The sequence below is a fragment of the Papio anubis genome, chromosome 3, assembly GCF_008728515.1.
Source record: "Papio anubis isolate 15944 chromosome 3, Panubis1.0, whole genome shotgun sequence".
Lineage (NCBI taxonomy): Eukaryota > Metazoa > Chordata > Mammalia > Primates > Cercopithecidae > Papio > Papio anubis.
In genome coordinates, this window is record NC_044978.1 from 115,047,200 (window position 1) to 115,064,040 (window position 16,841).

The 16,841-nt window shown below is 40.1% G+C and overlaps 1 protein-coding gene across 6 annotated transcripts in view; it reads left to right on the forward strand.

The window, feature by feature from the left end:
• Positions 1-16,841, forward strand: part of SLC4A4 (solute carrier family 4 member 4) — a 494,300-nt gene that overhangs the window by 146,889 nt on the left and 330,570 nt on the right. For 3 of the 6 annotated variants that reach the window (XM_031664484.1, XM_031664486.1, XM_031664485.1), the window contains one exon: positions 8,791-8,864. In XM_031664484.1, coding sequence (XP_031520344.1) covers positions 8,791-8,864 — 74 coding nt within the window. Of the gene's footprint in view, positions 1-7,051; positions 8,441-8,790; positions 8,865-9,651; positions 9,774-16,841 lie in introns of those variants that run through there. The other 3 variants (XM_009206964.4, XM_031664483.1, XM_031664487.1) reach the window with 3 other exon arrangements.

Below are 16,841 nucleotides of genomic sequence, written 5' to 3' on the forward strand. Positions count from 1 at the left end.
TTCCTTACTCTGCTGCTGGTTTGGGTCTGGCTGATGGTGGTGTGGAGGAGGGGACAGAGGACGAACATGCCGGTCGCCATCCTTTGTGCTGGTGGCTCATATGGAGGGGCCTAGCCATTTCATCTGGCCTGATTCGCGTCTTAGGACCTTTGTGATTTTCACACAAGAAGCCTTGAAGAAGGGTGATTGAAAGCTAAAAGAGTTTAGAAGGGAGCTTCTTTTTCCTGTCTGTAACAGTAAAACCACTGAGAACATGTTGGAAGGACAAAGTACTTTGTTTCTGACATAGGAAGGAGACTACTCTATTCTACAACGGAACTCTGGTCAGACGCAGCACAGGGTCTTTGTGGAAGCACATGAGATAGTCCATTAAAAATACTAAGGAGCCTGTGAGTGTGAGTGCAGGCTAAGTCAGGGAATGTCCTGGGGACTCATGAACGAAGTCCTCCTTTCAGCACTTCATACCCTCCCCACAAGCACTTTCTCTCTTCATCGGTCACCTCCCCTGGCCTCCGAGCCTTTTCTCACCCCAGAGTCTCTGTCTCCATCCTCCTGTCAGTTCCTTTCTTGTCCTTTGTTGCTGAGCCTGCTCCAGCCTTTCAGAAATCAATCAACAATCTGACGACAGAGTTTAGGAGACCTAGCCCTAGCATGGAGAAGATAGAAAGGGAGAGTTTGATCCTAGTAGTTTGAGGGACAGTTGATCTGTAGTCTCCCCAGTCAAAAATCCCATGCATTTGCTCATGAGACAGAATCATGACCTCTGGGTCTGATTAGGAGTATTAATACTCTATTCTCTGGGCCCTATGAACTTTATATTTGATTTAACTAAAACTGGTTGGATTTATTTAGGAAATTATTTAATTCCCTAAACTAACTTCTGAAGTGGTATAAGCCCATTTTAAAAGACACTGAAGTGAGAGAGGTTAGTTAACTTTCTAAGCTTATGCAGTTAGCAAAGTGTGCATCTGGGATTTTGTATTCATTTTTGCCTGATTCTGCATCTGTGTTGGTGGACCTGATCACCGTGTAGAATAATGCTTCTAGGGGAAATTAAAAAACAGAGTTACAAATGAGCTTTTTTAAATTGAAAATTTTATTGAGATAATTGTAGATGCAAATGCATATTTGAGAAATTATACAGAGAGGTTACTGGTGCAGAAAAGCTCCAGTTTGCCAGTTTTTCCCAAGGTTAACATTTTACAAAACGGTAGTATAATATCATAACCAGGTTATTGGCAGTGATACAATTCTCCAAATTTTATTCACATTTCCTGTTTTACGTGTACGAATTTCTCTCTCTCTTCTCTGTCTGTATTAAGTTCTATACAATTTTATCACCTGTGTTGATCCACAGAGAAGATACTGAATAGAGCCAACCACAGGGGTCCCTCGTGTTGCCCTTGTTAACAACAAATACCTCCATCTTCAACCCCTGGCAAACATGAATCTGTCCTTCTAAATCTGTCCTTCATTTCTAAAATTTTGCCACTCCATATACATTGTATAATATAGTTTGTAACCTTTTGGGATGAGCTTTTCTCACTCAGCATAACCCCCTGGAGATTCATTCAATTTGTCGTGTATATCAATAGTTTGTTCATGTTTCTTGCTAAGCAGTATTCCATGGTATGGATGTACCATAGTTTAACCACTCTCCTGTTGAAAGACATGTGGATTAATTCGGGAGTTTTCTACTATACTTAAAGCTGCTGTAAACATTCATGTACAGGTTTTTGGGCGAACGTAAGTTTTTATTTCTCTGGGATAAGTGCCCAGGAGTACAAATGAACTTTTAATACAGTTCATAAATCCAGAATTGGATTTGGCGTGATCCTGCTCTGGGTTGCATTTTCACCTTTTATCCAGTTTTCAGTCTGATTTTGTGTGGGCCTCTCACCTATTTCCCTCTGGCCCTGGGCCCGTGTAAATTTCCAGGCTGATTAGGGTGCTCCTGAGCTCTGGGAAGGAGATTTACTTCGCTTTGTTGCCGGCTGATCTCTGGGAGTCATCACTGCCATCAGTCATGCTTGTGAGTTTTGCTGCACTGATGTCCCTTTCTCCCAGTGTGGATGTCCAGAGCTCCAGCTGTCTGCACAGTTAAGTCAGCAACTGTGTTCTGTCTTACTTCCTGTGGGAATGAAAGGCCTTCTTAGAGCCCCTGTGAAGTTTTAAAGGGAATGGTTGCAGCTTTTTCTTGCCCTTCGGTTCCCTGTAGTGAACACATGTTGCCAAAAGATGGCAGTGCACTTTGCAGCCACTGAGATTACTCTTCCCTGTCGCCTGTGGCTTAGAGAATTGTGTCTTGTTCATCATGTGTATGTTGAAAATGTGCATGGCAGATTTTACAAAGCAACAAAAGCACAAATAAAATGCTGTGAAGTTTAGAATCATGACAAAAAAAATCACGTTTGCAAATGATTTATAATGGAAATAGTCCCCCACTTCTTAAACATGATTTGAATAGGGAATAGAACTCAGAAATGCGTGTATGAGTGTATGATTGTAGATGCCGGTACTGATTGTTATAAAATCTGTATAGCTCCTGAAAAAGACCTGTGAAATGCTGATTTTTATCTTTCATCTGATCCAAGATTAGCCAAGTAACAGGGACAGCCTGCTTTTAAACTCTGAGACTGCAGTCCTCAAGTAAAGGCCTTTGTATACACTTAGTTTTCATGGCAAAAATGGCTAATAATAAAACTCTTCACTTGCTGGCGTTTGTCACTCCCCTGTGTGCGTCACTTTGGTGTGTGTGTGGGCATGTGTGTAAAGAACTGTTTAAACATTGGCTATGCATGGGAAAGCTGTGTGAAGTGAGAGATTATGGGGTTCACCGGATGTTGTAAACAGACCAAGCTGGTGAGGATAAAGTGGGATGAGTTGAAATACAAGATTAGCTAATAAACTTTATGCTGTATGCATGGAGAGAAACAGTGATATGAAACTCTGGTATGGGCATGTTAAACACTGGTGCCCAGCTGCTCTCTAGGGTGCCAACCCCGGTGCCTTTTGGGATGCAATCAAAAAGCCCTGCTATGAACTTGATCCATGTGCAGCATCGTTAAGTGCAGAGCGGGCTGTGGAAGAGAGCGGGCTAGCTCTGGGATTGGGTATACAAGCCCCGGAGTGGATCCTCTACACACCAGCTAGTGTGCCAAGGTTGGAGGCTCTGTTTCGCCTTCCCTGGGCTCAGTACTGCAGTCGCTTTCATCCTACAGTTTACAAAGTAGCTGCAATCCTGGGGTGGCAGGGAAACAGGTGGCTCCACGGTAAAGCAGCAGGCTTTTTGCTGCTGCATCCTTTGGCAAAAGCTTAGGCTAGGAGGAGAAATGTGCTGTATAAAGTTTTAACCCTGAAACCAGATGCTGTTACTATAGAGACAAGTGAAGTGCTACAGCGGGAGGCGTAACAGAGGAGGGATGGGAGAAGGGAGGTGGGAGGGCAAGTGAGGCGAATCTAAAGGCTAGCACACTCGAAGACCTTCAACCTTTAGCAGCACTGTGACGGGGCAGGCTTGCATTCTGAAACTTGTGTGCTGGCGGTCTGCCACGTGCTGACTGGCTGAGTGGCAGCTGCTTGCGCTGTGTGGACTAGCTGGTGAGCACGTTGGCAGTTGGCATGGGCTCTGGGGGTGGGAACTTAGAGGGGTGGAATGTAGATGGGTGCTCAAGACCCAATGGCTGACAGTTTTGCACAAATGTTTCTCATGCTGGGCTTAAGTCACCCTTACGAGCCTGCTCAGTGATTAGGACCGGCTGGTGAAAGCCGGTCCATTTGGCAGTAGATTTGACATGTGTTACAGTTAAATCATTTTGGTGTCCCAGAATAACGGAGAATAAGAAAAACCTTGCTTTGGGTGTGGACTTCCGTAGAAAGGGTATAACTTGTACAGTCAGAGGCCTGGCTGAGGGAAGGCATTATTGGCCCTGAGTGGATTTTATACTGACTGGTGTGACCCTTATCCCCGTGATGCTGGTGAGAAGCTTCCAAATCTATTCTGAACTTTGCCTCATGCTGGTGATGTGAGCAACCCGGGAGCTTTTTAGAAGCATGCTCTTCCCTTCTTTGTTTTCAGCGAATGCAGGGTGTGTGAAAGGAACTTTTAAGAATGGGTTTGAGGGCCTGATTAAGGACTGGAGAAGTTAATTTCTTCCTATTGATAGAAGGAGGAACTAGTTGGGTCAGATGGTTATTTTAAAAGATATCTCTGTCTTACTAATAATAGCAAGCAACTGCTGAGAGGATTTGCGGTGAGGAGGGACACAAGCCCAAATAATTGACATTTGTAGTGTAAAGATGAAGAAAATGTGCTGAATTCCTGTATTTTGTGCAGAAGCCTAGGTGCACCAGGCTGGACTTACTTCTAAGGAGGACTGAGGGCGGCTGTGGGGAAAGGCCACTGTGGGTGTGCAGGTTTTATATTTTCCGTTTGCTTCACTCATGCCTTTTTTCTTCCTGCAGGGAAGAGGCTGCTTTGAGATGCTCTGCATTGTCTGTCAGAAAGAACGAAGTTTCTAATTACTTGCTATGTATAGTCTTGGAGGGAATGTGAAATATGCATCAAAGAGCCAAGGAATGCACCAATCATTATTCTCACTCTCTAACTCAGATGGAACATACTGACAGTGCCTCAGTTAGGCTGGATGGTTTTCTTAGCCTAGGAAGAGGGTTTTTCTGAACTATTCTATTATCCCCTCCAGTTGTTGCTGCTTTTCATTTTCTTTCTTTCTGTTTCTCTTTTTTCTTTTAGAGATGGGAATTCACTGCGTTACCAGGATGGAATGCAGTGCCCTACTCATAGCTCACTGAAGCCTTGAACTTCTGGGCTCAAGCAGTCCTCCCACCTCAGTCTCTCAAGTAGCTGGGACTACAGGTGCACAACACTGCACCTAGCTAATTTGAAAAAAAAATTTCAGAGATGGATCTTGCTATGTTGCCCAGACTGGTCTGGAACTCCTGGCCTCAAGCAGTCCTCCCACTCAAAGCAGGCTGAGCAACTGTGTCAGCTTTTCTTCTTTTACTTCTTTGGTTGTTGCATGCAATTCTGGGAATGGCTTAGGCACAAAGGCTAAACATTTTAGTTAAGAAATTTGAAAAAAGACAACAAAAGACTTTAGGATCAGTTTGATTTATAGTGAGGTGCAGAAATGATGTTCCATATGAGATTGTGTTGGACTCTATAGGCTGGAAAGGGTTAGTTCTGATAGGACTGGAAAGGGTTAATGTGAGCTAAACCACTCTGTTTTCTAAAGGGGAGCTGGCACTATTAATGTACGTGCAGTAGTGCAGGGCTTCAGGATTTTGTTGTGCTTCTGAGGTCTTTTAAGAAAATTTCCTCATTAAACTGTCATCCTTATCTGTGTCTACAAAGGTATAATGGATGGGTTCTTGCCTTTTGAACTTATTTGCCTGGATTGCTAAGGGTAATCTTTGAGAAGGTGGATGTGATTGCATTAGGCACCTTGTTTGTCTTGCTCACTGTAACTCTAGTGCCTTGGCTTGTGCCTGGAGCATAGTAGTAGTATCCAGTAAATATTGACTGAATGAATGAATGCAGGAAAGAGAAAAGAGAACTACTGAATGCCTCCTCTGTGTCTGCTACTGTGTGTGGTATGTAAAAATTGTATTTGGCAATCAGAAGATATTGGTGATCATGACTAAAGTGCTTTTTACACCTCTCTTTCCATCTTTCTCAGCCCCTCGGTAGCAGTGCTCTCCTCCTTTGGTCACTTCCTTGACATCACTCTTGCCTGGATTTCCTCTTACCTCATTGACTGTTTTTGTTCCTCTGCTCTGCTGGTAAATGTTGGCATGCCTCAGCACTTGGTCTTGGGTCCACTCCTTGATTTTTACATTTTCTTCCTGGATGATCTCATCTAGTAATAGCTTCAGGTACCAGCTTTATTCATTGATTTCCTAATTTTTATCTCAAATCCTGAGCCTCTGAGCTCCAGACTCAGACATCTACTTGTATGCCCGATGGCTCCTTTTTCATGTGTAATAAGCATCTTATTCTTAAAGTGGCTAAATAGAACTCTTGATTTGTTCCCCAATAATTTGTTTCTCCCACAGCCTTCCCCTGGCTCCTGCGATGATTTCTTAATTTCTCTTGTCCCCTTACTGTCCATTTTCAGGGTGATTTTTAAAAATGAAAAACAGTCAAGTCACTCTCCATTTTAAAACTCTTCAGTGGCTCCCATAACCCCTAAAATTCTGACTCCTTACCCTGGTTTTGTGGCCCTAATCAGTATCATCTCCAAAAGTTGATCTTCAGGCCCTGTCCAGCTGTACTAACTTTGTTTCTGTTCCTGGAACATCCTAAACTTGTCTTCACCTTAGAGCATTTGCACTTGCTGTTCCCTTTGCTTGGAACAGATTACCTGCAAATATTCACAGTACTGATTCCTTCCTGTCATTTTTGTCTCTGCTCAGTTGTCATCCAGAAGCCTCATGTGAACCACCCTATGCCAAGCAGTCCCTGCCTCATTTTATTTTCCACAAAGTACTTAATGCTATCTGAGATTACTTGGTTCATCTGTTCACTATTAATTGCTTGAGAACTTTGTCTCTCTGATTCACAGATATGTTTCCCTCTCTCTGAAGAGTATGAGGAACATAGCAGTCACTAAATAAATATTTGCTGAATCAGTGAATATACTATATCATTTAATTTTCATGGGAACCAGAGGCTTAGAGAAGTTGGTAAATGACTTGACTTCTTAAGTCTTTTTTTTTTTTTTGAGATGGAGTCTCACTCTTTTGCCCAGGCTGGAGTGCAGTAGTGCGATCTCGGCTCACTGCAACCTCTGCTTCCTGGGTTCAAGTTATTCTCCTGCCTCAGTCTCCCGAGTAGCTGGGATTACAGGCATGTGCCACCGTGCCCGGCTAATTTTTGTATTTTTAGTGGGGACGGGGTTTCACCATGTTAGCCAGGTTGGTCTCTAACTCCTGACCTCAAGTGATCTGCCTTGCCTCCCTTGGCCTCCCAAGGGATTACAGGTGCCGGGATTACAGGTGTGAGCCATGATCATGCCCGGCCTCAGATCTTCAAGGAATTTTCTTTTCCACTAAAATCTTGATGGCCAACCCATATCCTGCTTGCATTCAGATTATTATTTTTAGTTTGAGTATAGAGAAGGAAAATGATGTACAGATTGCCAGGGTGAAAAGGAAGGAAACAGAAAGGAAGGAAACTTACAGTAATTAAACATGTAGTATGTGCTAAGTTCTGCACTGTGTGCTTTTACGTGTGTTACCTAATTCGACTCTCAAAGCCTTCAATGCAAGGTTGATATTATTGTGTTGAATCAATGCAAGGTTTATATTATTACCCCAGTTTTATAGATGGAAAAACTGAGGCTCAAAAAAGCTAAAAACTTTGCTCCAGGTAGCACACCTATTAAGTGATGAGCTAGATTTCTTAAACCGGGGACTACCTGATACCAAATTCCTGACTCTTTATGTTATGATGGTTGCTTCGTGAGATGGATATGCTTCTAAAATAGTAAGGACAAAAATATGAATTCAATGCACATCCGCGTAGATTATAACAAATATCTGAAGCACAAGAATAAGTTATACAGACAATATGGAAAACAGACCTACAATATTCAATGCCTGAGCATATAATTGGACGAATAGAATACAGAATGAACATTTGGTTCTCTGGCAGGGCTCATGTACGGTATGACATAGAGCAGCTGTCCCCAGAGAAAGTTCTTTGTTTCTAGACTGGTACTACACAAGCAGCATTTGAGCAATTCAGGATTTCTTTCTGCTTTCACTATAAATAGAGCTCATGGAATTCTGTATATCAAAGTTAATGCAATGAAAAGGAGCTGCAGAGTATAGAAATAAACCTTAACTCATTCTATAAACTAGAAGCATGTTTGGCACCGGGAGGCCCTAAAAACGCTGTCATTCCTTGGATGGATTCTGAGGTCTTATTTAGCATATGAAATTGCAGAGTAGATCCTATTATGTAAGGAGACAGGAGGACAGCATAATGTGGTTACAAAATGAAGAACTTTGTGCCCTTCAGGGAAGAGTTAACAGGGCAGATATACATAGAGAAAGATGTGTGATAAGAATGTGGAAAATGAATGAATGGGTGGCATGTATCTGTGTGTATTGCCGAAGCCGGGTTGCTGGATAATCCTCAGATGTCAGATTTCCGTAAGGCCAACATGTGACTCAAAGCTTGCCACTCAACAGAGAATACTGGGCTGTGCTGGTATTAAGAGGCTGGCTGGAAGCTAGGCTCCCACTGTGCACTAGCCTAACTCCCTGTCGCTCTCTGCGTGTGGGTGGGTGTGCATGTGTGTGTGTGTGAGGGTATACATTTTATGCAGTGGGTGTTTAAAGAGCTAAGCACTGAAGCTGGATTTCCACAAACGATCATCACGAGCACTCCAGACACACCAAACTTCCTCTCTTGGTATTTTTTTTTTTTTTTTTTTTTTGCTTTCATCCTTTTTTTAAAAAAATTTAAAACCCTCAAGGAGAGAGCCCCCAACATCCTGCCTACAGGATTGGGATTATTTTCTCTTACCTGTCTATGTGGGTGCCCTCTCAAGGTTAGAACTGAAGCTATGTGGGACCGGCATATTCTCGAGCACCAGATGAGAGGAGCTGCGTGAAGCAGTAGCAGACACCAGAAGAAGAGTGACTCTGCCCTGCTAACATGAACAACAGCTTGCAGGTTAACCTGCCCAGAAGCTGGGCTGCTCCAAGTGGCTCGCTCCAGGAGAAGTCTGAGCATTCTTTTTTTCTTTTTTATTACTATAGGATGGAGGATGAAGCTGTCCTGGACAGAGGGGCTTCCTTCCTCAAGCACGTGTGTGATGAAGAAGAAGTAGAAGGTGAGCTTTACGGGTCTGGGAAAGTGTCTGTTGACATACATATGTCTCTATAGATAATAACATTCATGAATTTCATAGATCTTACATTTTTAAAATGAAAACACCAAACCTTTTCTATAGAGTTTCATCAATCTCTACATTTTGCTTCAACACAGAAAGTAATTTTAAGAACTTCATTGGACCATCAGAATCTGATTGAATATGGGTCTTGCCTGGTTTTAAAAAAGTCTTATTTTAAAGTAAGTGCCTATGTTAGCTGCACCTCTTTATCAAAAATAAACATTTTACCATATAATACTAACCACCTTCCAATGAGTAATTCAAGAAAGCTGCTAGATTTATATAAATCTATTCAGCAGCATCTTTAATATTCTTTCTTGTACCTTGTAGTGTAAAGATATAGATATTACAGAAGGATAATGATACCATTGTTGCAGGAAAAATGGGTTTAAGCTGAAGATGTTAAGAGTGGTAATCATGGATGAGTTTCAGTTAGGAAAAGATGGACAAGCATTTTTTACTTAAAAAAACTTCAAGGATCTCTTTTGTTGATATTTCCTAGTGCCTGTTAAAAACTAAAGAAGAGTTATATTTTATCTGGTGCTATAATACTTTCAGCAGGCATTCCCTTTTCCTGTCTCCTGACTTATCAGTAAGTGGGAATAATGCTATTTATTTGATGAAAGGCAAAGCTGAATTAATATTTATTAAAATAATTATATGAAGGCATCACAGATATATGTTATTATTAATATTTATAATGAGATTTTTTAAAAATCAGGGTTCTAGGCAGTACTGAAAGTTAAATGAAACTTGCAGGTGAATCATGTGATCAATCCCACCCTTTAAAGTCACCTGAGAGACAATTCATCTGTGTTTTGGAGATTCTGGCCTGACCGGTGCCATGTGGTAAGCATTTAGTGCCAGCCCCAAACTTGAACCAGAGGGTGGTGGGCTTGGGAAAAAGAGAGTCAGTATTGTATGTTCTGGAGTGATTCTTCAAGCAGACTGAACACCAGGTACGGGGCAAGTGATTCTCCTGTGCCACTTGGAACAGTTTGAATAGTGTGGCTATTATGTTGTTTCTCAAGTTTCTTTAGTAAGTTTCTTCTGCCCATGTGGTGTTAGAGGATTGGCGCCTCCACCCCCACCTCAACTTCCCGCATTTATGCTCTTGAGACTGACTAATACGAATTTGATGCCTAAGTTTCTTAGGAAAACGGAAACTACAGTATTTTCTTTCATATTGTTTTATGGGTTCCTTGCATTTTTACAACATGCTGTGGGAAAATGTCAAGCTGGTGAAAGCAAAATAGTAAAACTTTTGTCTTAAGATTCTTGGAACCCATGATGTTAAATCATCATTTTAGTGACTCTGTCACTGTCCCAGTGTCAAAGAGGGGATATAAGTATTAAAGTTTTAGCATATGGATATAAGAAATAATGTAGCCCTGAGCAAATAGCCTATAGTTTTAAGACAATTGAAGTAGAAAAAGCTTGGGAGTGACATATACTGTGTGAGTGTGTTTTCCTTTGAGAATAATGTTCTCGCTAGGTTCACAAGAGATGTAAATCACTTCTTGAGTTTGTAAGGTCTGTAGGATTGACAGTACTCTACTGCAATAGGATATTGTACACTGTTTCTTAAGGTTTTGACTAAGAAGTGCATTTCCTGAAGTATTTCCCTTGATTTTCAAACACAAAGTTAAGACAACAACATAAATGAGTAGCACACAAATCTGTAGCCAGGTTTCTTTAAGAAGAAACAAAGACAACCGAAGGTGGTAGAAACACATCTGTAAAATTCAAGAAATGTGTTGGTTTTGTGATGATTAAACCTCTCGAATGGATTTATATATTTTCCTGTTCTTATAAGACCTCTATTTTAGTGACTGTCTTTCACGTTGATTGACACCTGAGCTGACTACATTTCTTTCAAGACATGCTCAGAAACTGTTGCCTGTTGCGGAGTCCTGAGCCCCGTAGGAAGATTGCTTGTGGATTATTTTGTGGGTAACTTTCTACAGTGCTGACTGTCTTACAATACTAGCCTTGAAATTATTGTAACTGTTCATTAGAAATGAACAAAATTGTTCATTTTTAATTTGTTGTTCTCCCAATTGACCTTCCCTCTTTTTCACCTTGCTTTATTGGTGGGGGTGGGAGGTCTTAGATTTTATAGTAGCTCTAGGTGATAGTATAAAATAGTTGAAATGGACAGGGGTTTTATGGCACATCCATGCTTCCAGTGGTTGAGAATGAAGAAACAGATGGCCTATGTCAAGACCTCTAAGAAGTATTCATATTTTGAGGGAAATGTTTTTTTTTCCCCAAGAATATGAATCCATCTCATATTTTTAATTGCATAGAGAAGAGAGTATGAAGAAAAGCAAACTGATATCTCTATTCTAAAGTAGCTTCCTGGCACATTTATGGCAGAGGTGAATGCCCCAGTTTTAAGGGTCAGAATTCAAAGGACAAGGAGCTGGGACACTTTACCTTTATATTATTATTTACATTTCCTTTTATGCAAGTAGTTATTTCTCTTGCTTCTAGGATAAACATAGAAGTTTACAATGTTTGTAGACATTCTTGGCAAAGTCAACTTGAAATAAAACTTTGTTTTTTACAGTTATCTGCATAAATAAGATGTATTCCCAATAAGTGATTATTAAAGTAACTAAGGTCTAATGGTTCTTGTTACTTTAAAATATTCATGCTTTAAAAATGCTTAGGGTCCCCTAATTTGGGGTGATTGGATTCAGCTCAGCCTGAAGGCAAGAAGAGCTAGATACTCTCTCTTAGTTCCTTTGAATGCTGTGGTTCTGAGGAGAGAGACTTCAAACCACACCCTCAGTTCACCTTGTTCAACTTTACTCTCAGTGGGTGGCATGACACTTAATCCACATTCTAAAAACTTAATAGAAAACCATCAACTGCAAAACTCACTAAGCATGGAGTGAGTCAGAAGAGGAGTCATCTGTTTAAATAATGAATTTATCTATGTGGCTTATATTTAAAGACCTAAACCTCATTGTCACATAATTTTCTTCCTGTGTTAATGGCTTAAAGAGATACTCTTTCAAAATGAAACCAAGTGCCAATTTTAATCTTTAAAAGAAATAGAAGCCTTTAAATCTGCTCTTCCACTGGTTACCTTGTACTATGCATGGTTTTGTAAAGTTAACCTTTTTTTGGAGGAGAGTGGTTACTGTGGATAAACTTATTTTAAAATGTCAGTATTTCAGATATTCATATTTATTTATTTATCACCATGCCCCAGCTCCCACCCAGGCCCTTCCGTGCTTTCACAGAATTGGTCTGTGGATGACAAATTAACGTTACCAGAATGATCCAGAAGTGCTGACCACGAGGAACAACCACTCGCTTTTCGTTTCAAACACAGACGGGGGAAATTGCTAATTACATAGGGTGAATGAGGGTTGAGATAGGAAGAGTCAGTCCCAGGTAGCTTTTTCCAAGCAGAAGAAAATCCTATGGATATTTTATTCTTAAAAAGGCCAGCCAGGATTTTGGATCTGTATGATATAAACAGATTACTTAATAGTCTCATATTTTGCAATAGGGGAAAAGAGCAAACTCCACCTTATCCTTTGAGATAAGGCTTTGGCTCTGCAAGGCTAGGTAACTCCCAGCAGGCCTTGGCAACTCTGACCTCATGAGGAGGGGCCTCTTCTTAACATCAAGTTCAACCAACAACTCAGAAAATATAAAATGCAGTAACACAGTATTGGCTGAAACGTGTCTCCATTTTTGAGGCTTGGTCAGTACTCTCCTAAAACTATTATGCTATATTGTGCTGGTTTTCCTCTTCCATTCAAAACTTAATGCAGTGGGAAGTGTGCACCCATCTGTCCCAATGGAAGAATAATTCTACAAATTCACATGTCTAGTGAAGGACATTAAGAGGGAGTGTAGTTGAAAATGCATGGAATTTACAGGAGGATCGTTTTCAGAAAAAGTAAAAAAAATATGTCAGGGTCTGGGACAGGGTAGATATTCACTAATTATTTGTTAAAAGAAAGAATGAATAAATAAATGTGTAACATAAACTAAATAAAGTATATGTAGAATCACTTTGTATAATCCTTTTACATATTTTTCAAAAAAATTTGTTAGAAATTTGGTTGTCAAGGCTTGACATTGTGGTCATGCCTATAATCCTTGCACTTTGGGAGGCCAAGGTGGGAAGATCACTTGAGGGCAGGAGTTCAAGAACATCCCGGAAAACATGGTGAAACCCCATGGCGAAACTCCATCTCTACAGAAAAATAATAATAAAAAAATAGCTGGGTGTGGTGGTGCATGCCTGTTGTCCCAGCTACTCAGGAGGTTGAGGTGGGAGAATCGTTTGAGCCCAGGAGATCAAGGCTACAGTGAACTGTGATTGTGCCACTGCGCTCCAGCTCGGGTGACAGAGTGAGACCCTGCCTCAAAAAAAGAAAAGAGAAAAGAAAAAGAAAAAAGAAGTTTGGTTATCTTAGTTCTCTTATTCAAATGAAATGATACAGCCTCTCATCTTATCCTTGGTATCACTCCTGTTTGATTTTGCAAAGATCATTGACATATCATTTATATATTTATACTGATAAGAAAAAGAAGGGCCTAAACACCTCTGCTTTATCAAACTTTTTCATTCTTCTAGTATAGTTTTTGAAGAGATAGATTAAAATGATGAAATGGAGGCTTTTGTCTTTTTGGAAGTCAAGACCTCAACATCTTACAGACATGAAATCATGACTTAAGCCTATTTCTTGCTAGAGGATATTATGATGATCTACTCATGTGTGTTGGAGAAGGTAGTATTTTTTTCTAAAAAAAGTGGGGCCTGGTAGACATTTTTAAATAATTACAATGGTATAAAACGTAATTGCCGAGAAGGAGTGAATGAAAACCTATCGGATGGGAAGGGAGGGGCCAAGTTGGGACTGCGGCTATTCTGAGCACTGGATATAAGTGTCCGGTTGCATTTTGCTGACCTCTTCTCTGCTGTTCACTCTAATTGCTCAGAAAACAGTGTGTACAGAGGAAACTCTTGGGCAAATACTGCTAAAGGAAAAGCCTTCTTAAAAGAAACAATGTATCCACACATTGGACTGCTTTAAAGAAATGCAGTGAGGTTTTTAAAAGTTGGTACTTGAATAGCAACATAGGTTTCCCAGAAAAGGTTGAGCCCATGCAGACCTTTCCCAACTCCCTGCTCCTTTCTCCTCATGGCCTCAGCTGAACGCTGGCCAGAGGTCCTCAAGTATGCAGCACTTAGCTCTGTAGCTGCCTGACACCTCTTGCTGTGTCAGGGAAGTTAAATATTTATATATAGATTTCTTTCACTTCAAGGAAGGCTGGTGATAGTTCCGTGTTTTTGAAACTAGAATCTGAAACTTCTGAGAATTTTCCAACTGTAGAGAATTCCCTGGTAGTATAGTATGGGCTAAAGCCCTCTTGAAGCCATTTCCTATCCTAGGTGTTGGTGTTCTTTGATGGCAATTAAGCCATAGCAAATTGCACTTGGTACGTGCATTGCCTTTGGCAAGGATCCAGAAATTCTGAACCAGTACATTTACAGCAGTTTTGTCTATAGATTGAGCTTCTTTTTAGAAGCTTTTTAAATCTGGTCATATTAGTGAGACTTGTTGTTCGATATTTATTTTGAGGAGTCTCTATTGTTTATTTTTTTCATGTGTTGTCAAAGCAGAGTGGCTAAGTATCAGTTTGAGAATAAAAATTTAAAACTTGCTCTATCGTCAAATCATTGCATAGGTGAAGGAAGCAACTTGTAGTTTAGATTATAGGTTTTTCTCTTTGTAAAATGGAAACAACGGAGCACGCCATTCACCTTAGAACTCTTAAGAACTTCCAACAGCAATTGCTGCTGTACGTGGCGTTAGGAACAGGCGTGTTTTATACTCCACCACTCTCTGTTGTTTTTCTTTCTGATGGATACAGCCTCACCCATAATTTTCTTTGGTTTTTATCTTCTTTTCTGAAAATTATAACTGGCATAAATATTGTTTACTTGCTTAATTCATTTTTCCCTACATCTGTCCTTTGCCTTCCTAACCATGCTTACCTACTGCTTCTTATATTGGAAAACTAAAGCCAGAATGATCCAGTGAAATTTCCCGAGGCCTACTCTCTGTTTCCCTTTGGACTCATTCTCATCCTTTAAGCTCTGGGTATGAAATCTAATTTTCACAGTTAGACTGCTCTGATACACATTATCCTTAATTTGTTAAATTGTCTTTTTTCCCAAGAAGAGGGATATTACCATAATTGTATACTGCGTAAAATACAAATGCTTGTCCATTGTATAATAAAGCCTGCAACGTTGCTTCATTTGGAAAACGGATTCAAGAATGTAGTGTTTTTCTGCCAGTGAGAAGGATTCAAGAGTCTAGTATGTGTATATGTATTTAAACATGCATATAGAAATGCATTTCCCCCTGTCTGCCACATAGACTAGGATAATTCTGCTTCCTACTGGCCATTATGTAATTTAGGTGCCAATTAAATGAGACTATGCAACAGTATAGAAATAATACTATCTAACCTGAACTAAATATTTCCCCTTTTTTATCACCACAAGATTAGAAATCATTGGGAGAACTGAGAATTGGGCCTGATGAGAGTGAGTAAAATAAGAATATAATAAAGATCAGTTGAGGCTCTCTTGTTGCTGTCATGAGCTTGCTGGTGCGATTTCATTTTATTTTGTTTTATTTTATTTTACTCTTTTGGCTGATTGCATTTAGGTGACTGAGGTGAGAGCCTGCAATGGCATAGGTTCACGGGAGGTTCCAACACTCATCCTGGAGCTGCTGATTGCCAGGTGGGATGAAAGGTGAAGGTAGTGAGGGTGGTGAGTGACAGCCACTGAATCAGCAGTATAGATGACTTAAATAATTCATTTCTCTGAATAGCTAAAAAGTTTTCAAATCTGGTAAATTGTTTCTACCTTTCCATAGAGTTAGAATTAGAAGGCAGCTATCCAAAGGGCTATATCCAATGTGTGTACCTTTCTTCATACTCTGTTGATTTTCGGAAGAACAGACTCTACTTAGACCTCATGAAACATTATTTTATTGACTATTTTTCATGGTGGAATGCTCAGTAACTTTTACCAGGCCAAACACTTCTGGGAATAAAAAGAGGTTTTAAATTTTAGTAATATTGGCCAGTATATCAGCTTTAGACGAATGGAATTATATTGTTATAGATGGGTTAAATTACTACCAAACCCCCAATTGATTATTAAATTTTCAACAGGAAATTTGATTCCTACTGAAAAATAAAGAAAATGTCTTCAAGGTAGAATGAAAGCTCATGATTGAATCTAATGGATACGTGTGTTTGGCAAATTAAATTAGTATCTGATTATTCAAGTTTTTACTCACGTTTATTCCATCTGTGCTATGGTTCAGAGAACATGGTGGTGGACCAGTAGTCTCAGGACCTTTTTCTGTTCCTGGTCTGCCACTGCCTTTCTGGATAATACAAAACAAATCATTGTCTTGTGGTTATGGCTTCTTCATGCAAAGTGCAGTGAGTAACCCGTCTCCTTAGCCACCTACTAGAAATGCTCTAAGAATTTTTGGATAATACCTGAAAAATATCTTGATACTTCCAGTAGGCCATTAAGAAGTTACTTAATTTCTGAATCTCAGTTTTTTTGTACAAGGAGATAGAATTTGCACCTCTCATCTCCTAGTTTTTCTAGGAATGTAAGTAAAGCAATTTGGAATCCGCCAGGATTAACCCCATAAATTTAAGGTATTATCTCCCTTGCATGTAATCGTTGCATGTAATTTATCTTTATGCGCAACACTTTCCCACCAGCGGTTGCTGTGACTGCAGAACACTGTCAGACTAAAGCTAATACTGATATCTGGTAATCAACAGATTAGTTGATTAGTACTTATGTTAACTCTAAATACTAAATTTTACTAACTGATGGAC